Genomic DNA, 27534 nt, shown 5'->3' with positions numbered 1-27534 from the left:
CACAATCGGTCAGTAACATCACCTGTTTTTATAGCTACATGATGTTTCCCGCCGTTGGAAGATCTCGTGCAGTGACACAATTGATAAAATCTATTTTTAACATCTCTATTGTGAGCGAAATTTTTGACGTGCATTATTTCATTATTAAAAATGTTCGATCTACATTTGTTGCAGTCTAAAATTTAATTAAAAGAAACGTAATATCAATTCTTTTTCTTTGGCAATTATAGTAAATTAATCTCATCCCGGAATGTATATTCACTTTACCATTAGACCTGAAAGTGATTTCTAATAAATGAAGAAACTGTGTTTCACATTAAAAAATTTAAGAATATTATCGCTCAGGCATATTTATTTTATTTTAAGATGATTGATTGTTGGTTGCTTAACTTCCAGTGGCAAATATTCCATGCAAGTCCGGACAAACTTAGTTTTAAGATCGCACTTTCAAAAATCATTGTAAAACAAAAATGATCAGAAGAACTTTTATTCATGTGAAATAACCGTCCAATCTTTTAAAAAGAACTTATTTACATTTCAAAGTGTAACAGATTAGTTTACAAGACAGGCATTGACGTTAAATATACAATTCCTTGTATCATAGATATAATGGCTATTATATCTATGCTTGTATACATGTACGTAGCTTTCATATCTTTTAAATTGAACTTTTTTGTCTAAAAAGACAACCCACGAGTTTGCGAAATCGAGTTTGAATGCACTGCATTGTGTGTAAATACATATACATATTATGCAACGACGGTCTGACTCTATGTATTACCAGGGTTGCGTTCAATATCGTAGCGGCTACGTAGTGCTATGTAGATTTTTACTATTGAACGTGTAGCTATAGATAAGCTGCTACATAGTTATTGATAGCAACTACATAGCCGCTACGTAGCTGCTACGATATTGAACTCAACCCAGTTGACCCCTGATACCAACTAAGGTTACTAAAGACTTTCCCCTGGCCGTTCATTTAATTTTTGTTTCAATAAACGGTTCTAGAAGCAATTAAATGATCTGCGGCCTCTGACATATAATTAAAAAAAGTAACCATCTAATCCCCAGATATATATAATCTGTTTCTCTCTAAATTTACAGAAACATTATATGATATATTTTTGAAAATTCCTTATATCTCAAATGATTATAGTTACTTTGTTTTTAATTCTGTAAACATCTATATATCATAATTTGTACCACACTACAAGGATCTATTAATAACCGTCGCTCACGCATAACGGATTATACAACGACCTATTAATAACCGTCGCTCACGCATCAGTGATTCTATCAATGACTCAATACACACCAGTTTTATCGGACAAACGGCTAATTCCCGCCGACACGGAAAATCTCCGGATAACATGCAAAATATCCTGTAATACAGCAAATTTACGATGAACCTCTAATTTTTATCCGTTTCGCGGAGATTAGCCAAAAAACACCGGAGTTTTTACAAAAATCGCGGTGATTTTCCAAATAGGTCTGCCAGTGCATGTATGTCATGTTTTATCACAAATTGCATTATACATATATATATATCATATAATCAAAACATGTCATGATGATCTCAACAGGACATACCAACATCTTTATAAAGTAATGATATTAACCATCTTACAGTCCTCTTTATTTTCTGTTTCAGATTGGTAGTTTAAAAGAACATTATTTATTTGAACACCATGACGTAAGAAAAAGATCGGCAGATCCAAGTTCACATCATCATTCACTTCTGTCTGAACATCCTGAGGTAAGTTTATATGCAGTGGCGGATACAGGGTGGGGGCAGGGGGTGTTGGAACCCCCTTTTTTTGACGATCAATGCTTTTGAATGGGGACATAATGGTTGAAATACCTCCTTTATCCTGGGTTGGAACTCCCCTTTTAAAAATGGCTGGGTCCGCCCCTGATATGCTATTATTTCTTAATCACTCAAATGAATAAAAAGGGAAGTAACTGCATTATATTACAAATGTAGGAGTGCATCCATGTGTGTATTGCCTAGCTTTATCGTTTGTGTTGAAAATTATTTACTGTAATTACACTTCATAAAAATGAAAACAATACCTACATTTTTGTACTTGGATCTCCTACTGTACTGGGAGATACTGAAAAATACTTGTATCAGCTGTATTTTAAGGACTTTAATCTTAAATTAACTTGCATTTTAGGCATACATCATGGCATAGTGACATTGTTTAAATGTCGGAAAATTTTAATTCTACTTCTACATATACAAATCTACATGTACAAATGTACATTGCACTTGATTTCTTAACCATGTTGACACATATTTAGCTTTCCAAAATCCCAACCTGTCACAGGAACAGTAGAATAATTTGATATGTTTAGAACAAAATGTGATTTTCTTTCAGTGAATTCTATTAATACTACTGTAATGCTATGATTTTGAGCATACTGTACATTAAGAAATTATTGCAATGCTTTTACTAATGCTAAAAATGCAACAGTATCGGATTCACAATAATAAAAACTTGCATTCATAATTTCAGTGTGTAGTGATTTTCCTTCACAGAATGTTTGAATCACATTAATTAGATGGATATCTGGCATATTTTAATACCATTAATGAGTGATTTGCAATAATAAATGCACACATTAATTTCTAAATTTAAAGTTAATCTTTTTATTATTATAATTGCCAATATAATTTGTCTGATTTGACGCTTTATTTTGCCTTGATCTTATGACTTTATTTTAGGAAGTATGTTAGAACTGATTTTTTTGTCTTTTTTCTTTGAAAATATGTTACCTACAGGAATTTGTTCATTTGTAATTGACAAAATATTAATAATCTATTTTGGCTGCTCACTCATTATTCGTGGTAGTTTAAAAACTAGTCAAAATATTTAAAATATCTTGTGTCATTGTTGAATTATTTAATCAGGAACTGATGAATAGCAACACTCATTGTAAACTTTATACTTTGGTTATGATCATGTAATTTGCAAGCATTTACCATCAACACTTTAAACAGTTTGGCATTATCTATTTATTATTTTTTTATTTCCTTTGTCTAGCACTTTTCTATTTTTGTTTTCTAATTGTTGATCTGGAAAAGAGTATTGAATTTTGTAAATATATCTGTTTTCACTAGTTAGTAGTTATATAAATGCAAAGAGAAAAGTTTTATTCACAGAAACTGGGTCAGTCTTCAAAATTTCATGCATGTCTGTCCTATGAATTTTAAACTTTGGTTGATAGATATAATAAGATTGATAAACAACACAGGGTAACATTTTTTGTATATTTCTACTACGAGTATGTTAATTCATTCCCGTCTCATAAAGTTTGTGGGTGTAATCTTATGGTTTATACAAGAGCGCAATTATTTGTTTACATTTTACCGGCAAGTTTTTTACCCCAAGATGGTACTCAGAATAGAATCTTGCACTGCTTCTGATTGGATGATACAGGATTGGAATTACTTTTAATCGAAAGCTTATCCAATTAGGTTTGAAAAATCCAGAAATTCAAATTCACATTTTACAAAGTATAGAAAATATCTTCCATTTCTGTACGTCAGAGCCATTAAAAATATGCCTTTTTCATTAAGCGAAAAAAATAGACGATGTTTTTCAACTGCATTTTAAGTCAGTTTTTGCCGCATGACCATATATTTTTTTTTGGTTGTTATGCAACACTGGCATTTCTAGTAACAGGAACTGGTACCCGTTTTTTTCCTAGTTTGTGTAGTCTTCGAGAAATAAAATACGGAACACCACTGGTACCCTATGGAAAATGCATTACGAATAATTGCGCTCTTGAAACCTATAGATCCAAAATAGTGCCATCTTGATACATTTTTTGGTTGGTGATTTACAGTGGATTGTGGATTATTCGCTCTGAAGTTGCTTAATAAATATTAAATGACAGGGTGTAATCACTCTAAGTCACCAGTTAGATATTATATGGCTAGGTGTTATTACTCCCAAGTCACCAGCTAGATATATGGCAAAGTGTGTAATCACTCCCAGGTCACCAACTAGATGTTATATGAATAGGTGTAATCACTCCCAAGTCACCAGCTAGATATATGGCAAAGTGTAATCACTCCCAAGTCACCAACTAGATGTTATTTGGATAGGTGCAATCACTCCCAAGTCAACAGCAAGATGTTATATGACTGATGCAATCACTCCCAAGTCACCAGCTAGATGTTAAATGGCTAGGTGTTATTACTTTCAAGTCACCAGCTAGATAGTGTAAGGCAAAGTGTAATCACTCCAAGTCACCAGCTAGATTTTATATGGTTATATAATTAGGTGTAATCACTCCCAAGTCACCAGCTAGATATATGGCAAAGTGTGTAATCACTCCAAGTCACCAGCTAGATATTATATGGATAGGTGTAATCATGCCCAAGTCACCAGCTAGATGTTATATGACTGATGTAATCACGCCCAAGTCACCAGCTAGATGTTAAATGACTGATGTAATCACTCCTAAGTTACCAGCAAAATGTTCTATGGCTAGGTGTAATCACGCCCAAGTCACCAGCACGAGGTTCTATGGCTAGGTGTAATCACTCCAAAGTCACCAGCTAGATGTTAAATGACTGATGTAATCACTCCTAAGTTTCCAACAAAATGTTCTATGGCTAGGTGTAATCACTCCAAAGTCACCAGCTAGATGTTCTATGGCTAGGTGTAATCACTCCAAAGTCACCAGCTAGATGTTCTATGGCTAGGTGTAATCACTCCAAAGTCACCAGCAAAATGTTCTATGGCTAGGTGTAATCACTCCAAAGTCACCAGCTAGATGTTCTATGGCTAGGTGTAATCACTCCAAAGTCACCAGCTAGATGTTCTATGGCTAGGTGTAATCACTCCAAAGTCACCAGCTAAATGTTATATGGATAGGTGCTATCACTCCTAGTCATCTGCTAGATATTATATGGTAATGTGTTATCACTCTTAAGTCACTGGATGTTTTCTGATATAAAGGTTATGTAGACTGAAATTGCTATAATCTTTATAGATGCAGTTTATAACTTTTATTACATTTATTCTGTATGGTAATCACAGTCCTTTCTTTAGTTCAGTTAAGTACTTTTGTGAAACCAGATTGACAAGAAATTACAAGATGTGTAATTCATCTAAAGATATGTTCCCTGTAGTTTAAAATTTGACCTTCTACAAATGTCTTTATAATATTTATGGTTCTTGTTTGTGTTTTTGTTTTTTGGGTTCCAAGGTCAAATTGACTAAGAAAATATTTGTAATGATGTATAGACTAAAAGTAGTTCATATATATATAGTTTATGTATTTAATAAAAATGTTGAAATTTTTTGGAAGACTACAAATTATATGCATGGCTGTAGGTAAATTGGGACCCAAGAGACAATATATATATTTGACAAGATTTATAAATAATATGTGTCTTTGTTTACATTTGTAAAATAAAAGATAAAAGCAGAAATTTCTTTGATCGCATTATGTGTGGGAATATTCATGACCATGTACAAATAGTTCAAGGTCCTCATCAATGTCTTCAATGATCAGCATCTATATATTGTCAACATTAAAAAATATTTGTACAGTAGCTTTGACATGTCAAAGTAAACATGATGTATTAATTGTTCTATTAAGGATTGCTGACACCCACTTTCCCATTCACTAGTAACGGAATAAAAAAAGTGAAAATTGATAAGAAACTTATCATGTTATTAATATTGTGTAAAGTTATGAAAGTAAAGTTCATTAGTATTCATTTAGTAATATTGACGTCCTTTCAAGTTAAAAAATATCAATCAGAACTGGTTAAAACTGGCAAAAAATGAAGAAAAATCTCATGTCGATTTGACAGATTTCGTCTATTTATAAACAAGTAATTTTAAGAGAAAGTGAAGACATACTGTCATAATTGGTTTTAGAATATTGTATGTTTGAACAATGTCTATTGTCTTTATCTCAAATCCTTTGATAGTAATGGATTTTGTTTAAAAAAGAAATGACCTGTTGTAAATTAGAGGAATGTAAAGAACAATTTCAAACAAACCAAATAATAATATGATTTCTACTTTATTAGTCACAAGAACCTGTCAATATTTTATTTTATGATCGTATAATTAAAGTGTTCGGATTGTAATATTTACAATTTCAGTCCTGTTTACCACCAAATCTGTCTGTTTTTAGATGTGGTTATGTTTGCTATTGCAGCCAAGTTACATTTATACTTATTTGCATAGTTTGATTAAATGGCGATTGCTTCATGTCACATCTGCACAAAAAGGCTAAATTCCCAGATAAATATAGTGTGTAAACAAACATTCAACTGAAGTTCATTCCATATCATCTCATACCATATCAAAAGCTCAATTGTAGGGCAAAGGAGTTTGAATGTTTATCCATTATTAGTAGGCACTGTGGAGGTTTCAAAATACTTCAAAATACATCCTATCTTCACCATTTTAGCATAGGACAGGGAACTAATTTTATATGGGGTCATAGGTCAAGGTCACCTGAAAACTTTATGGAGAAAGACTAAAGATTGTTAGGAACTTGTTTTTTTTCACTCCATACTGCTTAGTTACTCATACTGTACATTAAAGAAATGTATAAAGACTGTTGAAAAGAAAATTGAATGGAATTTGCACATGGAGTTTGCATAGCAACATGATGAAATTATTCTTTAGCTGATCCTCCTGTCCATATTTACAAATGTATTTAGAAGTTGATTATATGATATGTTAAAACAGTGCTATTCAATTATGTTGAAGTTTTCAAGTCAGTGAAGTGTCAATAGCATTATTAGATAGACAGTGAATATCAGTGTTAAAGGGAGATAATTATGTCACCAGAAAATGTCCCTGTATGAATTTGGGAAAATTTTCTTGAGGAAGGTTAATTATATATGCAGTACTGACAGCATACAATGTACTTTGTAAGAAGCAGATTCCTTGGCACATAAAACATGCCTATCTTTAGTTTAACATCAAATAAAAGATGATTCTAACAACTAACACTTGTTTAAAATCCTTGATACACAAATTTCTAGAATAACTGATGAAAGTTTTAGGTTAATTAACTATATTAGTTAACTTGAATATCAATGCATTCTTGAGCATTTGAAGTTCTGGTTAATTAAGTTTGATTTAGCAAAGTTAAAGATTACATCTGATTTAACAGTATCAGAATAACACGATTACAACAGATACCCTTTGACCTCCCGCAGCGCTGGGAACCATAACAAGATTCCTGACTTAAGTACATGGAAATGTTTGATGCAGAAAAGATTTGCTAGGCTTGATCCAATTATGGTACTCCACATTTCATTGAAATTGACATCTGATGATCAGGATAGAAGGGGTTACAATTACCATAGGAAAAAAATGGTTTCAAACCAAAGTTATATGACAAAATTGAATTGCTGCCTGTATATATGCTATAAGGCCTTTCAAAGTAAGCAAATGATATGACTAGGTCTTTTCAAACTCTCACGAATTTCCTCTGCTTTTAAGAACCGATGGTAAAAGGTTTTATTTAAATACTGTAAAGTCAGAGTCTCGATATTTCATACACAAATGATTTAAAAAACAAACTTTTAAAGATGATTGAGTTTAATTTTTGTTATTTTGATATAACAACATTGAAATTTTTGTCAACCTATGATTGACTTGGCAATAACATTTAAGGTTTAATCATGTTAAGCTGTGCAAGTAATTAAGAAAAGCATGATTGATTTTTGTGTAATTCGGCACAATAGAAGTTATTTGATGTTTGATTGCGTAGGAATAATCAATCATATGGTGTTTCCATTGAAAAGGAATCTTCCTGTTGAGGAAAGTTATATGACATTTCTGTATGACAATTGTTTTCCCCGAGACATTCAGGGATCTTTGTTCCAAAGCTTTGAGCTACAGTATAGGCTTTTAGAAGTAGTGTTTTTGTAGTTCAGCTGTTGCCTGAGCTGTTATTACAGAGAAGAGCCGGCCTCTTTATTATGTCTTTGATTTAAAGATCACAACTGTACAGAAGAATAAGAATATTTTATACCAATTAAGGGCCCTGAAGGGAATAAACATTTGACATGACAATAACCTCAACAATTCATAATTAAACCTAATAACTTTCAATAAAATAAAGTGATATAGAAGTTTCTTAATTTTGATTAGATATTGGTAATCATTATTGAATAACATAGATGTATGATGTATCACATTTTTCTTATCAGAAATTTCATATAGGCTCCTTGTATAGAGAAAATTTTTTAAATAGTACTTGCCACCATAGCATCTGGATAACAAAATATTATGATAATACCTTATTGACATTTTTTCTGATAAGATCAAGGTAAAACAATTACAGCATCAGAACAGGTACACAGATGCTATAGGTTACAAGCACAATTATTTGTAATGTATTTTCCATAGGGTACTAATGGTGTTCCATATTTTAATTTTTGAAGAACAAACAAACTAGAAAAAATTGGTAGCAGTTTCTGTTACTAGAAATATGAGGGTTGTATTTAAGCCAAAAAACGTATATGGTAATTTGGCAAAAGTTGACTTAAAGTGCAGTTGAATAAGCGTATTATTTCTGCACTTTATGGGAAAGGCAAAATTTAGTGGCTGAGATCCTAAGTAAAAAACATTCAATGCATTTTCTACACTTGATAAATATGAATTTAATTTTCTAGAGAATGGATAAGCTTTCAATTAAAAGTAATTCCAATCCTGTATCATCCAACCACACAAATTTTTTTTCTCGGTACCATTTTTGGGTAAAATGAAAAATAATTGCACTATTGTAACCTAATATATGTGAGGGAGGACACTATATATTCTATCAGTCTTTTATACATGTACAAATATTCTACATGCATTGAGTCTGTAAATGAAGTCATTAATGAAAGACTGCTACTGTAAGTAATTTGATATTTTGCAGGTTCACTGGGTTGAGCAACAGTATGTTAACAAAAGAACAAAAAGAGATCTCACATTTAATGACCCAGAGTACAAAAATCAATGGTATCTTGTAAGTAGTAAAGTATAATATTAATTTAAGATAATGTAAGACCTCTCCATTCTGTATTTGTTATGATTATGCATTATGTTTTGACAAAAATAGATAGTTTACTGCTTCAAAGCCTAAGTAGGTTATATTGTGACAAGTGTACATGTACAAGATGTATTCATTGATACACTGAGGTACGGAAATATCTGTCAGGCTGTAAAACCCACGCTGATTGGACACAATTTGGCTTTGTGCAAAATTTCTGTCCTTATTACAACATGTTACCACTTTCCATTGGCAATCAAAACTTCCTGTTCTTCATTCTGTTTAGAGAATTCACCTGTTTGATTTTATTGTTACTTTGCTCTTGTCCTTAATTTACATGAAATATTTTCCACTGGACATTAAGCAAACAACAGTTAATCACACTTTATATAAAGATTTTTTTATTATTTCTTGGCCCCTAATTGGATCAATTTTTCATTGTTGACAGAAATAAATTAATTCTCTTTGACAAAATTTTTTTAAATACAATTTTGTTTATGAGATTTCCAGACTTTTACCCTCTATTTATAATTTGATACCAAGTTACTCTCCTTGTTAGGAAGTATATATACATGTTCTCATTTGGTGAAATGAGTCGCATTGGTTACATAAGAAGTAAATATTTCATTTTAATTCTTAACATTTGGTAAAAAGAAATGGAAATTTTTATTACTACTATAAATGTACCTACATGTTTGTTCTCTTTACTAACAACATCTTTCCAACCAAACTTTGACCTGACCTTGACCTATAATTGGTCTTTAATGGATAGTTATTTTTATTTTTATTTTAATGGTAATATAATCATATATCAAAGTAATAAAACAATTATATATATATTTACTTCTCACATTTTCTATTCATTGGAGTGAACCAGTGCAGCATTGTTAGGAAGGGAATGGCTCTTATTGAATTTAAGAATTATAAATTTAAAGTCCAATTCCTGCTACCAGAAATGACTTTCCAAGAAGGAATATGTATTGTCTTCAGAACTTCACTGTAATTATTTACAACATTTAAACAGTCTTTTTGCATTTATTGTAAACCAATCTAATACGATGAGGAAGCAGAAAAGTTATTTCTGATTTCTTGAAGGCCTATATATAGCTAGATTCTAATATGTATTAACAGTCTATATACAGATAAGGAGAGATGATTGCCAATAAGACAAGTTTTCACTAGATTCCAAAGGATATGGATTCAAGCAACTAAAGGCCTTCAAGAATGATCAACACTCATACTATATAGAAAGTTTTAAAATGCCCGGACATGGATTGACAGACATGTCAAAAAATATTAAAACAGGAAAACATTAAACAAACTGTCTGATTTATGACAAAACAGTGTTCATTTGGTATGTTTCAATCTATGTTACAAATTGTTATGTAAATCATACATTTTACTACTTTTAAAAATACTTATTAAAACGAAGGGTTAAGAAGTTTTTTTGTGTTTTTTCAGCATGCGGGAGGCAAAAGAGGTACAGCAGGCACTGTGGGGTATGACATGAATGTTAAAAGAGCATGGGAGATGGGATATACTGGTAAAGGAGTTGTAGTTACTATATTAGATGACGGTATAGAGAGGGACCATCCTGATCTGATAAAAAATTATGTAAGTTCTTCAACTGTTTCTGCTTCTTATACATCCTGGCTTTAAAATATTCGGCTTTGAGTTCCTGGTGATGGAAAATCACGAAAAGCGCTTCGGACACATGAAATTTATAACATGTTGTTTTCATTTTTTCTTCAGATTGTATGATTGTCTGATTGTTCATTACATATTATATACTGTAGATTTTTTTATTTTCGTGGATACGAATTTTTGGTGGATTAAGGAAAAACTGTATTTCTTTCGTTATTTAATTTCATGGTTTTACAAAAGTCTGCATACTTATAAGCCTATAGAAAATTTGTACGTTGTTGAACATTTAGATATGTGATTCAGTTGTACCCATGAAAAACACAAATAATAATGAATCCACAGTAATTGTTATACTCATTAGACAGGATTTCTGATTGTCTTACTCTGAAAAAGATAATGAAGTATTGTTTTGAAAGCAGTCTCCGATACTGAACAAGTGTTGTGCATGTAAATTTAATATTTTGGAAGTTAAAAATTTCAAATGTAACTATATCTATTGAGATCTTAAAAACTAGTTAAACTTCCCCACATATGCAGTCCTAAATCAGGAACCTTGCCAGTGGTTGTTTTATGTTATATCTGAATGTGTTCTGTTAATTGGAGAATTTGTAATTGATGGTAGTTGATATGATAGTTACTGTATAATTTATTCACTACCTTTTTTTAGACTGGAGGAGGGGGTTAAAACATATTGTTTATTTTCGAAGACTATATGATGACCTCTAGATGTCTTTTGTGTATATGGTGTTGTTCGGTTACTGTCTCATTGATGTATACCCCACATCTACTTTATTCATATTTATTAGAAATCCATACATATTACCAGCTTGATCAATGTATGTAAAATTGAGAAGATGTGATATGATTGCCAATGAGACAAATCTCCACAAGAGAACAAATGACGATGAAGTTAACAACTATAGGTCACCATAAGGCCTTCAACAATGAGCAAACCCATACCACATAGTAAGCTATGATAGGCCCAGAAATCACAAATATAAAACAATTCAAATGAAAAAATTAACGGCCTGATTTATGTACAAAAAAGTAAATGAAAAACAAATATAATTAACAGCAACAAACAATAACCACTGAATTACAGACACCAGACTTGGGACAGACAAATACAGAATGTGGTTGTTAAATATGATTGCTGGCCCAAACCCTCCCTCTTACTTAGGACAGTGGTGTAACAGTACAACATTAGAACAAACTATAAAAATCAGTTGAAAAGGATTTAACTCATCAGATCGATACAAAGCACAAAAAAACCCCTAACAAAAACACAAAAGACACAAAGTGCAGATCTGAGAGTACTAGCAGTTACTGAAAGCTATATAAGTTTTTAAAAGGAAATTCTTAATCATTCATTGAGGAATACTAACAAGTACTAAATATGTGTTGTTTTGATAAAATTATATAAAAAAGCTTTTAAAAAAAGGGTTGTTCGTTTCCTTCACATTTAACATGAGCTATGCACATATTTTTTTGGGATGAGCTATGCACATACATTTGAAGGGAAGCTTGATTTTAGTAGCATACTATATATATTTAAGTTATTTAAGTTTTCTTATTAATCCACTTCGGTCAATACTCATATACGTGACTTCCTTGTCAGTCTGAAGTAGAATTTTCCTTCTACTACATACTTAACTAATTTTAGACTTGTACTTGCGTAAAAACATCCTAACATGGACAAAGCTTGTGAAATGAACCTCTATATAAATAGACACCCTCTCATGAAGGGTACATGCATATGCTTCTCATTCATCGAGTCTCTTACATGTTTGACTATTTTGTGTATCACAGAAAAAATATCTCCACAATAGCTACAGAAATATTTGATAAGCTGAAAATATTTTGGAGCTTGGATTTAATCCACAAAAATAAATAAATTTATCTATTAAGTGGCTTTATGCTACTTGCGCATAATATGTGGTAATGTTAATCGAATTAATTCACAGAAATTGTATACTCAACATTAAAATTGCTTTTGTAGCTGGTTCTTCTATAATTTTTTATTGGTGTTGAAAAAAAAACTTAATTTGTATTTTATTATACATTTGTTATATACATGTACATAAATGGACTTATAAAACTTAAGTAAATAAATATACATTAAATGAATCACAGTAGGGAAAATATTCTGTATAATTTGAATATAATTAATTGTACCTAGGTTTATATACAGTATCAGATATAAAAGTTGTTAAAAGGGCCTTTGGGACCAAGATAAACCATTATGTATATTAAGACCACATATTTATCAGTGGTATTAGATCATTGATTTTTTGCTGGGAGATTTAAACTTGATACATCACAGACTTGTTAGACTTCAGGCTGAATTATCAAGTAGTTATGCATAAGAATGTTTGTTTTCATACACATTTCCGTTTATGTTTAAAACTTTTTTCTCCAATAACTATGAATGAACAAGCCTTCATGATTACCACTTCTTGACCCTGTATTTGGAAATATAAGTGTTTTCTGTAAACTAATGAAATACAGCTTCTAAGTTTTTGTACACATATTTTATGCAGATTTAACCCTTTTTATACGACTGCAAAAAAAATTTTGGGATTGTATAATGGTATGTTGTCGTCGTCCAAAGACACATTGGTTTCCGGACAATAACTTTAGTTTAAGTGAATGGATCTCTATGAAATATTTTAAGAAGATTCAATACCACAAAAGGAAGGTTGGGATTGATTTTAGGGATGATGGTCCCAACTGTTTAGGAATTAGGGGCCCAAAAGGGGCCCAAAACAAGCATTTTTCTAGTTTCAGGATAATAACTTGTGTATAAGTATCTTGATTGCTCTGAAATTGTACAACAATGTTTAATACACAAGTAGAAGGTTGGGATTTATTTAAGGGGTTCTGGGGCCAACAGTTTAGGAATTAAGGGCCAAAATGGGGCCAAAAACAAGCATTTTTCTAGTTTCTAGACAATAACTTGTGTGTAAGTGTATGGATCTCTCTGACATTGTTCCACAAGGTTCCATATCACAAAGGGAAGGCTAGGATTGAGTTTGAGGTTAATTGCCCAAATATGTAGGAATTACGGGCCAAAAACAAGCATTTTTCTAGTTTCCAGACAATAACTTGTGTTTAAGTGTATGGATCTCTCTGAAATTGTACTACAAGGTTCCATACTACAAAGGAAAGGCTGGGATCGAGTTTTGGGGTTATTGCTCCAAGGGGGGTTTCAAAAAGTTGGGGGGGGGATTTTTTTTTCCAATTTTTTAAGAGGATTCATATTTTTTTTTCAAAATTTTTCAAATTTTGAATTTTTGAAAAGTTTCAAGAAGAAATCTTCAATTGCACAGTATTGCGCAATAGATTTGTATGATCTTTGACCACATTTATTTTGTGTCAGAAATCTATATTATGTCAAAAATTTGATTACAATCCAAATTCAGACAGTATCAAGCTTGAATATTGTGTCCAAATTTGTACCAACTGTTCAGGGTTCGACCTCTGCGGTTGTATCAGGCTGCGCTCAGCGAAGCATTTTATTATAAACTATTTTACACTTCAGCAAAGTTAGCTCACCTGGTCTAAAGGACTGGAATGAGTTTACTAATCACTTGGCGTCTGTCTTCATCGTTTGTATGTTAACTTTTACAAAAATCTTCTTTCTAAAACTACTGGGCCAATTGGAACGTTACTTGGCTTCAATCATCCTAAGGGCATCTAGTTTTAAAAGTTCTGTTCTAAAATAGTGTTTGCCAACTAACACAGCTGCGAAAACTAAATATAATTGGCTGTCTTGATAAAGCTGAAAGTGGCGTTTAAAACACAAACAAACTTGAAATAACTTGCTGCCTATCAACAAAGTCCAATATAATCTATGGTGGAGGTAAGGATACAACTCGAGAAAAGTAGATCCTTTGGAAAATTAATTTCCTATCACAGCCTTTTTCAGATTACCATATAAAAAATCTCTTTCAGTATGATTGGCATTTCAAAAGTAGGACTAGTTCTGATGAAATATGGAGAATTGTACTTATTTTTAAAAAAAAATATAAAAAATTTAAGGCTTCAACTCCAAAGTTGACTTGTGAGGAATTTGCTCATATAGCTCTTAATGTGTGTAGGGTATTTTAACATCCTTGGCTTTCAAAGATTTGAGTTTGAGCAGTCTTGATGTAGGTAAATCCAGAAAAGTGTTTTTGGACACACCAAATTTTTTGTGTTATTTTCATTTATTATCTTAGCTGTACTAGTATTTCTCATACTGAAAATAGTTAAAGTACATCTGCACTTTGATTAAAAAAAATTACCCAAAACTTGTCTGTTATTAACTATATCAAATTTTTTTCTTTCCTTTTTTAATTGTTCGTTTAATTATGCATAGTAAGCAGATGTGAAAAAATCATTTTATTTGACCTAACAAGTTAAACCTTTCAAATTTAAAATAACGCAGGAAATGATACACATCTTTGTGGTAATTTTTTTTAATAATTTGTTAATGGTGTCTATCTGATTAATAACAGTGTATGATCTGTTTTTATGTAATTCCATTACCAGTTATAACTGGATCTTATGATAGACAAAATAATTCAAATTTTGCATCTAGGGTCAGGTTTTATATAGAATTTTCATATTCGACATTGAGGAGCAATTTGTATTGCAACATGCATACCGTAATCTTGATTTGTGTTGATTGACTGCCAATGACTAACACAGTATTGTCCCTTTGACAGAAAACATGCAGGTTGTTAAATTAAGATATATGTATTTAAAAATTATAATTTTGGGAAAAAGTATAAAGATAATCAATCAGACAGCATATTTTGCTGTTTAACTTAAGATACATGTGTTTTGAATGGCAGAATTGATTATGAAGGATTGCAGAATAAATTGTTGTCCTATTAACAAAGGTATTTTGATGTTCCTTTGTCTGTTCATCCGTCATTCCATTAGTTCATAAGTTAAAATATGTAGTCTTCTTGGTGGATTTTTCTCTGTCTTTTACAGACAGCAAAAACCAGTGTTTTAAAGATCTATGAATTTCATAATGAAATTTGCTTCAGTATCATTTTCTGAGCTTTACTCCCAGTAACTTTAATTCGAGCTTGCGTAAGAAGTTATGACAGATTGGGCAGAAGATGAATATAGTCATGAAGTAACTTTTGTAATCCCATCTTGGTGGGTTGATCGATTATATAGCTATAATGGTACACATTATTCAAAACTTATACTTTTGTTAATTAACTTGTTTGCATATGTGTCGCATGTTTTTTACAGATAAACATTTGATAATTGGTTAATTGATCGTTCTATAAGGTCGATCGAGGATTTTGAAACTTCATGGACTGAAAGGTTTTTGTAATTGGCAAAACAAATTTGTAAAGTAATAAATCGAATCACACATTCATATTAAATGCATCTATAGGCAATTTAAAAAAATTATTTATTTTGTAAAGGCTTGCATATAATGAGTCCATAGTATGTATTTTGTATTTGTATGCTGATTTCATTCAATGTATATGTGTTTTGTCTATTATACAAAGTCAGAGAAAAATGGCTTACAATATTTGAATATTTGTTCATCATATAGGGTCATATACTATTTAAATGTTCAAGTCGTCACTCTAAATACTAACCAATTCCAATTTTTAACGATATTTAAAACGAAAACCTTAATTCTACTAAACCTTATCAAGGACCTTTGCCATATGTACCAGAACCTAGATGTAATTCCCTGAAAAGTTACTTTAAAATCTGCTGAATTTCCAGTTAACTCAGCAGTGACATGGGAGCTTAAATGCTTCGCCAGATTCTGCTATACCTCCCTTTCTAAAATAAGATTCATTCTCTTGTCCATTAAATGATTTATAAAAGGAATGACAGATTTTATTTAAAATTGTTATCCTATAATCCCCTCATTCATCCATTGCCTCAGCTAAAGTTCATAAGGCGATCCTGGTTTTCATAAGTTTCAGACTTTGTTACCAATGCTAAGATTCCATGATTTGGTAATTACACTCAGGAGACAACAGGAATCAGTTTGATTGTTGAATCAATGCCAAAAACAGCAGTTACATAACAGTTTTTTTCAATAATGACAATGGATAGAAGATTTTATTGTCTGTATTCCCTGCACATATATATTGCAATCCATTTGATAAAAGAGTCTGTTAAAATAGAAAAAAGATTTACAATGAAATTGCTCTCTTGTTATTGAGTAGGTGTAGATTAAAAGCTTAATCTCAAGGTTTTATTTTCCATGAAAACAAACGGCTAATCCTTTTGATAAGTGGTTGAAAAATAGTCCAAAAGTGTTTATTTCTTGGAAATTTCTTGTTGTCTATGAATACATTTCCAAGAAAGTGAAATTAAGAATGAGCCTCCAAACTAATTATAATCTAGAAGTTAGCAATGCATGTAGGTCCTCACTGGGTCAAACCAGAGACATTTTAATTGAATTTTTTTGTTTTTCCACCAAGCGGACCATGAGTAAGAGTTAAGATAAAATTTTGAAAGGTTGAAACAGGGTGTCTTGAAAAGTAATGGAAACCCAAAATTTAATGTTTTTTTCTGTTGTGTCAATCATTGTTTTTGATTCTACCTGTGCTTAATGAATTTTACTACCCAAAATTCTAATCCCAAGGATAACTGATAGACACTTTTCCAGTAATAATTTGATTTGAAAAGTCCTGAAACATTGATATATTTGGATGAGGATTAAATTCATAGTTGGAAAAGTATTAAATCTAACAAATTGAAATCTTTACGAGTTATCTGTCATTTTCATGCTTGATTTTGACTGAAAAATGTGTCATCAAATTGAAAGAAATTGATTCTATTATGTAACCTAATTGTTTACAGCAAAAGAACATTAGGTTAATCATTTTACATCTGACATCGCTCTTGTTATAAATGTAAAATTTCTGTTCCAACAGAAATCAATGACAGTTTTTGTATTAAGACGTATTGCAAGAGTTTGTTTCAATTAGAATAGGTTTTTGAGTAACTATTAATGTAATCCTTTAAGAGGATTTTCTTGGAAATTCATGATTTCCTTACATTCAGAGTTTGTCAAGCTTTTCGAGGAATGTACAAAAGTTTATGTCGTGGAAAGGAAATTGTACATGTTTTGTGGTCAGAATATTGTTTTCTTTCAGAGAAATGATATTGATTTATAAGTACTCTTCTACTTGTTTTTAGTTCCTTTTTTAGTCCCCTACCGACGAAGTCGAATTGGGACTTTAGGTTTGCACTCCATCTGTCTATCCATCCGTCAGTCCGGCAAATCAGTTTTCCACACTTTTTTTCTTCTTGCTTGAAGATGTTGATTTGATATTTGGAATATAGTTTTATCATGACAAGTTACAGATCAAGTTCAAATTTTGTTCCGGTCTGATGATTTTGTCCAGAGTTATGGTCCTTGGGCTTAGAAAATTCACTCAAATAATCAGTTTTCTGCACTTTTTTTCGCCATGCATGCAGATATTGATTTGATAATTTGTATATAGTTTTATCATGACAAGTTACAAATCAAATTTGAATTTTCTTCCTGTCTGATGATTTTGTGTAGAGTTATGGTCCTTGGACTAAGAAAATTCACTCAAATAACCAGTTTTCCACACTTTTTTTTTATGCTTGAAGATATTGATTTAATGATTGGTATATAGTTTTATCATGACAAGTTACAGATCAAGTTCGAATTTCGTTCTGGTCTGATGGTTTTGTGCAGAGTTATGGTCCTTGGACTTAGAACATTCACTCAAATAATCAGTTTTCTGCACTTTTTTTCGTCATGCATGTACATAAATCCAGTACAATGAATTCTTAACCGGTAGGGGACTATGTATTGCCATGCAATACTCTCAGAATGCTTGTGACTAATTAGCTTTTGAATTTCTTATTAATTATTAATTGAAGTAGAATTGGCCAATTTGGCATCTTAACTTCTCATGAACCAGTCATAAAATCTCATTCTGCTGAGCACTGTTTTTTTTTCAACATGCATATCAGCTTTTTTGTACAGGAATGATTTTAGATTTGGTCTGAGCCTTTATTATGATGAATTGAACCTTGTCAGCAATTTTCAGGTTTGTTGGTCAACATTTCCTGTGGTTTCAAATTAAAAAGAAGTATGCACTTATATAAATCTGAAATATTATCCTTGTCTGAAATTTGATCTTTAAAATGGCAAGATTTTGTAATACAAAGAAACCTAACACGTCCTGTTAAGTTGTTCTAAATTTTAGTAAGACGATTTGTCCTATATTTATGACAGTCTAACATTATATTTATGACTTATTGATATACTTAATACTGTAGGGGATTTTTTTATAGTCATGTAGTGTTCTTAATTTTTGTTTGTTCGTAAGCTTTTAAGAAGACATCATTCATTTTGTGATTAATATTTACAAGTTCGGTATCGGTATTATGGGTCATTTTTAAACAGAAAGCTGAGAAAATAAAAAAAATGAGAAGCAGATTGTATTAAAAGTCATTTCTGTAATGGTATTCATTTGTATTTAGCAATAACAACAGGGTTATTGGAAAAATGTTATAGAGAATCCCACAGTTGTGTATATACAGCATCTTATTAATTAGCCTGAGAGTTTTTTATTGAATTTTCCACCATTTATAGGAATAGAAGTTTGATGGCCATACTATTTGGGTTTTCATTTTTTGGTTTCATGTCCTGTTGTTTTGTTCATTAATTAGTTTTGAGTTTTTTGAGAACTGAATTAAATTGGTGAGAGTGTGTCCATTTTAGCCCCACAATATGCTGACCTAGTCTTGTTTATAACTTTGATTTGTATGGACAGGAATCACAACTGAACTTAAGTCCAATATATTATATACTTTTTATAATAACAGCATTTGGCAAGAGTTCCATATGGCACCCCCACTATAATAAAGGGGAAAAAATAACATATTACAGTTTATTCTGTGGGGAGCCAAATGGAACTCTTTGCTTGTGTTTTTAACCATTGCTGTCATCATCAAGTGCAGAATATATAGATTTACAGATAAGAACATACCTAGACATAATTTAAATTATTCAGTAATCGAAGTGTGATTTTGTTATATTGCAGGATCCATATGCCAGTTATGACGTAAACAACAAAGATAATGATCCTATGCCAAGATATGACCCCACTAACGAGAACAGGTAATAAGCCAAGAACAGGTGTTTATTGATGTCATAACATAAACAAATGACAATAAATTAACAAATTAACAAGGAAATTACATTGGTGATATCTGTAAAAAGCAAATAAAACATATCTAAGGTTGTAAACCCACGTTTATGTCCTCATCGAACGGAAGAGATTAATTTCTCTTAAAAAATGATTATTATCGGAAAATGTATTTCTACACAATCTTACGAATATTTGAGAAATGTTGACACTGCAAAATCTATGTAAACCAAGTCAGTAGACAACAATTACTTTTCCTTTTAATTATAGATTAAGTTGAATGTAATTTCCATTTAAGTGAAAATGTAAAAGTTTTTCCAAATAATTCATATTGTCAACTTATGAAATAACACTTTTACCACTCTAAATTTAACATTAAAGTGCTAAAATTAACATTAAAAGTGTTAGACAATATTTCATCTGCAGTAAAAATGATGAACATTACAACCTTTATACATATATGCAGTATGATAAATTATTTACTTATGTTTACATGTATTCTTGTTGGGAAATATTTACATATCGTGATGTTTAACTAATTCAGCAGCACTTTATTATCATGCTTATTTTATTTTCTGATGACATTTTCAATCACAGTCAGCAATTTGACAAAGTTTTATAAAATTTCTTTGTTCATATTCATTTTAAATTATTTCTAAATAAAAATTATAGCTGGTTTAAAGTTATTTTGAGTGAAAAACAGATTCACAGATAGTTTGATAAGCAAGGAAATTTGTCCAAGACCTTTTAAAGCCTACACAGTTAAGCACAAGGTCATGTTTTCTCAGATTGTTTACTTCACAATACTTTAATGTTTGGCTATTTCCAATTGATTTTTACAATTTGTTCTTATGTTAGACTGTTACAACCATGTCCCAGGTTAGTGGAGGTTTGAGTGCTCACTTACATGTTTGACTCGCCACATTTTTTTGTGTCTGTCCTAACTCTGGAGTCTGTAATTTAGTTGTTGTTGGTTGTTGTCTATCATATTTGTATTTCTTGTGTTGTTTTGATATGAATCATGCTGTTGGGTTTCTTATTTGAATTGATTCACAATTTGTCATGTTTAGGCCTTTTATAGCTGACTATATTAAGTAATATTTCTCAACTCTTTATATTAGTGACAGCTTTAGTCCCAGCTTTATTTGCTTGGACATTGAAATCTGTTTGATAACTATTTAACCAACTAATTTATTTCTCTGTAGACATGGAACAAGATGTGCTGGTGAAGTGTCTGCGTCTGCTAATAACTCAAATTGTGTGGTAGGAGTAGCATTTAACTCAGGGATTGGAGGTAATATATATATGTATTTAAAAATCTTAATTAAGATTATCTCCTGTTAAGGCTGGATATCGACAGTGTTTATTTTAAATTAAGAGAAATATTACAGGTACAATTTTTAAAATTTTTTTTATTTTGATTTATTTCCATTTTTCCATTAGTTTTTTTTTTTAAAGATCTTTCATATTCCATCATACACTTTTACACATTGTGTATAATTTAAAGTTTTCTTTAAGATGATGTCATTCAATGATATCATCCTAATATTAAACAACATAAAATTAACCCTCCAGGAAAACGCATCTTTATACTTTTATAGCTGACTATAGGGTATGGGTTACTCTAATTATTGAAGGTAGTATAGTGACCTATAAGGCTTATATCCATTTCATTTGAACATTGGTGGATAGTTGTGTCATAGGCAATCATACCACATCTCCTTTCTTTTATAGCATTTTATAATGTTTATATAAATGAATAAAGACTTCTCTAATCATATAGTTAATTTACAATGATAACAAAATTCTGTCAAAAATGAAAACCACGTTATTAATTTCATGCGTCCGAAGCGCTGTCAAGTTATTCTCAAGATTAAAACAGAGGTACACTACAGGTAATTTTGAGCAAACGTAAAATCATTTGTTAACGCAAAGGTTATGCCTCTAAAAAGTGAAAATCGTGCAACTGCAGGTGGTCCCTGAATTTAGCCAACTCTTTAGTAATGATTTCAAATTGCATAAAATAATTTTTGGCTTATCAAGTGTTTTAATCAGAGTAATCTTTACAGGAGTGCGTATGTTGGATGGTGAGGTATTTGATGCAGTTGAGGCCACATCATTAAGTTTTAATAAGACTCATATAGACATCTACTCAGCTAGCTGGGGACCAGATGATGATGGCAAGGTGGTAGATGGACCAGGACGTCTTGCCTGGAAAGCTTTTGAAGATGGAATCAAAGATGTAAGGGCAATAAACTTGTCTGATGTTTATTCAGAATTTCAGACCGAACAAATTTGTCACTTTTACACATAGTTTTTGTCCCAACTGCAACAAATAAATTTTACAGTATAAAAGATGAGTATGAAGGTATTTCAATTTGGTTGCTGCAATAAGATTTATTTCTAAAAATAAATTCAGAAATTTTTGCTAATGTTTTTGTTATTGCTTAAACTGCAATGAGATAGGTGTCACTAAAATAAAAACTCACATTTTAAAATTTTATAGCATTATTTATATTAGGCATCTTCTGAAATCACAGTAATTAAGCTTGCATTTGTGTAGATTGTTCAACATTTGCAATAAAAAATGCATGCAATAATTTCTGAATTTACAGTATTTTTTTCCAAAACAATGCATATGACAGAAAACATGGATGTCAAGGCAAAACTTGTTGATATATTGTTATCTCGGTCAGTGAATAAATTATATGCATATGCAATGAAATAATTCTGTTATATGACAATTTGTTTTAAGTGAAAATATGAAGCCAAATGTGGAGAGATGAGGGGAATAAAAGATAGATAATTATAAAAAAAAAGTGAAAAAGGAATGGACAGATGTATCTTTAACAGTTTTATCTGCTCGATAATTGAATTATTACAATTTCAAGACAGAAACTTGACAAGACAAGTCTTGGTTAGCAATCCCATATTTTCTATATGGGCTGAGATCTAAAGTCCCATGACCCTACCCACCAACCAGTTGAAAAAAAAGGCTGTAGGACATCAGAAAATTTTCAGTCTATTCTTAACTCTGCATTCTGTATTATTTCAATTATTTTATGGTTCCTAAAAATGAGATATATGTAGTACATGTAGTTAAAATGAGTGATTATTTATCGGTAATCTATTTTACTCACTTCTACAGTTTAAAAGACTTGTGTCTGTATATACACCCTAATATGTATATATATATTAACAATGCAGGTGGAAACAAAGACTTCATTTCTACACTATAATACTTTATTCCAAAAGCAATACATCTTATAGGATACATACACATAATGATAATATTTTATATGCACCAATGATAAGAATTTTTACAAAATATTCTTGAGTTACACAATATATAAATATAAAGGTGTACATGAAATAAAATATAATGCATATTACAAAATATGAAAGACGAGGGTAGAATGATATACTTTAATAAACACAATATGTGAGAACAAATATACTATATACATGCAATTAAATTCTAAGTTTTTCTGCTGATTTTAAAAATATACCTAAGTTATTTAATTTTTTAATATTTCTGACAGATAACAACAGGATAAGTTTGTATACAGATGGATTTCTCCAATAATACTTTTTGATATACTTTTCTCGGATTTGACTATATTTTTGACATTCAAGTATAAAATTGTTTTCATCTTCAATAGAGCTAGAGTTACAATTTGTACAAAGTCTATTATTTTTATCAACATTATAATATCTGCCTGTTTCTATGCTTAAATTATGAGCTGATATACAATATTTACAAATGTATGGTTTGTATATATAGTTTTACAGGTCTGTCTAAAAAAAAATTGCAAAGCATGTGTACTAATACATATATCTATAAAAATGACATTTACTTGAATTCTCAAAAAAAAATGCAGTTACTTCACTAATGAATGCACCAAGCATTCTTTCTTTCAATTGTAATAGAAAAATAACTTAAAAACTATGCTTTGGCTTAACCAAACATAATTAAATCCATATCTAAACAAAATATCTCTAATCTTACAACACCAGTTTTGTTTATCATTCTTTTTAATACAACTTCTTTCAAAAATCTCATCATAGCAGTTCTTTTATATACAATTTTCTGTACTCACAATTTTTGACCAATATTTGACCATTCTATATTGTCTTTCAATAGACATAAGCAATCTACCTAATTCACAATAAATCATATTAGTTACAACTCATTTTGACTTTAAGAATATGTTTTAAATAATACAAATGAACTTTTTCTATATTTGGTGCCATACTTCCGAGCAATAATTCAATATGCTTTCTACATAAGTATCAAATAGTGACAATAAAGTTTCATGATTATAGTACTGTAAATTCAGAAATTATTGCGATGTTTTTATTATTGCGAAAAATGCGACAGGGTTATAATGCAATAATTTAAACTCGCATTTTGAAATTTTTTATATGAATTTAACAGGATTTTTCTCAATATCGCAAAAATTTAAATCGCATTTTAGTCTAAAATGACAAAATCGCAATAATAAATGCACGCAATAATTTCTGAATTTACAGTAATCGTCATGTATTTTATTAAGTAGACTAAAAACAGCCTTTTTAACCTGTTCTGATAGTTTCTTTTATAACGTTAATTGTTGATCCTATACTTAGTTTCTTCATTTAGTATTAATGAGATAAGGTGAAAGTTGTTGTTCTCATTTAAAGTCTGTAACAGGAAATTGAGCTGTTAAAATGTGATCATTGAAAATACTAGAGTTAAAGGAGTATTTGTGATCCCAAGGATCAATATTTTAATTGGGATGTTGTGATGTAAGATTTAAAAAAAGACATGACCTTGAATTAAAGACCTCTCTCCCACCACATTATGGAGTTGTCTGTAATAATTCATCCTTTCAGAATCTAATGAATCTGGATAATAATCTTCAAAAGTTTTCACCAAAACATTGTGAGTGGTTTTAGATGTCCTAAACAATGGAAATTCAACAAATAAGGTGGGGTTATTTTCATTTTGGTGTGCAAACAATGAAATTACCTATAGCTCTTTAGATTCTGATATGATGAATTGTAATCATACTCAAGATCTTTTTTTAAGGTGGTAAAGGGCCTATATTTGTGTGGGCTTCAAGTAATAATTGTAATCACAACCCGATCTATTTTTCAGGGACGTGGTGGTAAAGGGCCTATATTTGTGTGGGCTTCAAATAATAATTGTAATCACAACCCGATCTATTTTTCAGGGACGTGGTGGTAAAGGGTCTATATTTGTATGGGCATCAGGAAATGGGGGCAGTGCTATGGACAGCTGTAATTGTGACGGGTATACAAACAGTATATTTACCTTGTCAATAAGCAGTACCTCCGAACATGGAACACGCCCTTGGTACCTCGAGGAGTGTGCTTCTACCTTAGCTACAACTTACAGCAGTGGAGCATATCATGAAAGACAAATTGTAAGTACATCTAAACTTGATCAGTGGGCAGAACAAAGTGTAATTGGTTTTAACTGCAGAGATTGGAATTGATGAAAAGGGTTGTTCCTGAATATATCAGATGAGGGGATCAGAGGCATTCAAATTAGTTAAATATCGGTTGTCCCAATTAATAATTTTCTTAGAATTTTGTAAGAAATTGAAGTAAAATAAATAAATTTAATTATAATGGGGGTCTGGGTCTTGAAAAGGATCTCTCATACCCCCAATGTGTTTAATTCTGGAAAAGCCGTAACTATGGAGTATGGCTTACAATAGAAGGATCTATCAGTAAGGGCAAATAATAAACATACTAGTGGTTGTGTAACGCATGAAATTCTTTTGATAATTATGCAGAATATTGGCAGATTTTTTTCACTTTTCATTAACTAATTTATGTTAGAAAGTATATAAAAACATTTAATCATGTTTTAGTTAAATGGAAATAAAATAATTTAAATATTTTACTTTAAATACTAAGATAATGTGATATATGGTAAAATGAGACTTAAAAATTACTACAGAAGTGTAAAGAGATTGGAAAATATTATTGGAATATTTTAGCACCTAAATGATAAATTGTTAAAATATTAGATATTTAAGTCAGTGTTGCTTCAAAATATTTCTTAAAGTTTCATCTGAATTATTTTTAAAATCCAAAGTACAAAAAATCGTTTTATTGAATTTAAAAATATTTCAAATGAATTTTTTATTTGATCAATTAGAAATGTAAGAAAACATATTTTTTTTTTGCAATTCTGGTTTAATAGAAAGAATCTAAAATACTTTAAGGAATCTCAATTAGAAATAGAAATCTAAGAATATATTTGTATTGAAGGTCACTACAGATTTAAGGAAGAGATGCACTAGTACACATACTGGGACTTCAGCTTCAGCACCCCTTGCAGCAGGACTTGTCGCTTTAATGTTAGAAGCAAAGTAAGTGAAATAATTGGATAGATTAGTGTTAACCATGGTGCTTTTACTGCATGTATTTTCTTTTTAAAATTATCAGCTGTAAAAATATTTATATAGGTGCCATGAAGTTAGCTTAAACTGCTACTTAATTGTAGTTTTATGTTACTTTATAGAAGACACTGAATTGCATTATATAAATAATAAATGATTAGAAATTGATTGAAGATGTTTTTTGAAAAAGAGAAGAAAAATCTATAAATCTATAAAACTGACAAGGAAAAGAATTTTTATTGAAAGAAATATGGAAAGTTATTTCCGTTAAAAAAATTATAGACCTCATTTCAGAATAATAACATAAATAAATCCACTCATATTGTTAACAATTATGAATAATGAATATTTCAGTCCTGGTCTGACGTGGAGGGATGTACAGTATATAACCTTGCTAACCTCAATCACAGAACCATTCCAAGATGGAGAATGGCTTACTAATGCTAAAAATAGAAAAGGTAAATAAGTTTGTTTGATTTGATACAAGTTGAATGCTAAGTATCTCAATGTCCATGATTATGAATATTAAATTATGAGATGTCACATACATAGATTCTTATATTATTATACAGTTCTCCAACATTTGGATTACATATACATTCTTATATTATTATACCATTCTTCAACATTTGGATTACATATACATTCTTATATTATTATACAGTTCTTGAACATTTGGATAATCATGATAACGTTTTACACTTGGCCAGCTCATTATAAGATTTGCACTTAGGTCCAAGTAGTACCTTATTCCATAATTTTTAAGGGAGTCTGTTCCTTTTTTAACCTGTAATCTTGTACATGCATATTCACATATAAAAATTCTTCCAAAATAAGTGATTTAATTTTTTATTGATTGATTGATTGTTGGTGTTTAATGCCAATTTCAGCACTATTGGTTATACTGTTTTTATTGGATGAACAAGGTGCCATACCTATGGATGCTTTACTTTTGATTTATACTTTCAGTCAGTTTGAAATATGGTTATGGATTGATGAATGCCACTGGTATGGTAGATTATGCCTTACGATGGACAAATGTACCAGAGAAACATATCTGTACCATGAATTCTCCAAAAATAAATGTGTAAGTTCATATTTGTCCATTGATAACACTGTTTTTCCTTTTAAAGAGTAAAAGTGGATTTTCATGTTATGGGAATAGTCAATTTTGAAAATTTAAAAATGCAGCAACATATTTGAATTAAGCAGCAATTACTAAAAATAAACAATCATCTTAAAATTCTGGCATTTGATTACTTTGTTTTTGTTGTAAA

At 30.7% G+C, this 27534-nt stretch overlaps 1 protein-coding gene across 4 annotated transcripts in view; it reads left to right on the top strand.

Annotated features, from left to right (window-relative positions):
• The window catches only part of LOC127735189 (furin-like protease kpc-1), a 71857-nt gene that overhangs the window by 14364 nt on the left and 29959 nt on the right, over positions 1-27534 (top strand). For all 4 annotated transcript variants that reach the window (XM_052245308.1, XM_052245309.1, XM_052245310.1 and 1 more), the window contains exons 2-11: positions 1652-1756; positions 8917-9006; positions 10492-10644; positions 19737-19813; positions 21047-21135; positions 21911-22083; positions 25058-25270; positions 26127-26227; positions 26612-26715; positions 27227-27344. In XM_052245308.1, the coding sequence (XP_052101268.1) occupies positions 1652-1756; positions 8917-9006; positions 10492-10644; positions 19737-19813; positions 21047-21135; positions 21911-22083; positions 25058-25270; positions 26127-26227; positions 26612-26715; positions 27227-27344 (1223 nt within the window). The remainder of the gene's footprint in view (positions 1-1651; positions 1757-8916; positions 9007-10491; positions 10645-19736; positions 19814-21046; positions 21136-21910; positions 22084-25057; positions 25271-26126; positions 26228-26611; positions 26716-27226; positions 27345-27534) is intronic.

This window comes from Mytilus californianus, unplaced genomic scaffold (genome assembly GCF_021869535.1).
Source record: "Mytilus californianus isolate M0D057914Y unplaced genomic scaffold, xbMytCali1.0.p SCAF_3, whole genome shotgun sequence".
NCBI classification, from domain to species: domain Eukaryota; kingdom Metazoa; phylum Mollusca; class Bivalvia; order Mytilida; family Mytilidae; genus Mytilus; species Mytilus californianus.
This window is presented reverse-complemented; position numbering and strand designations above follow the sequence as displayed.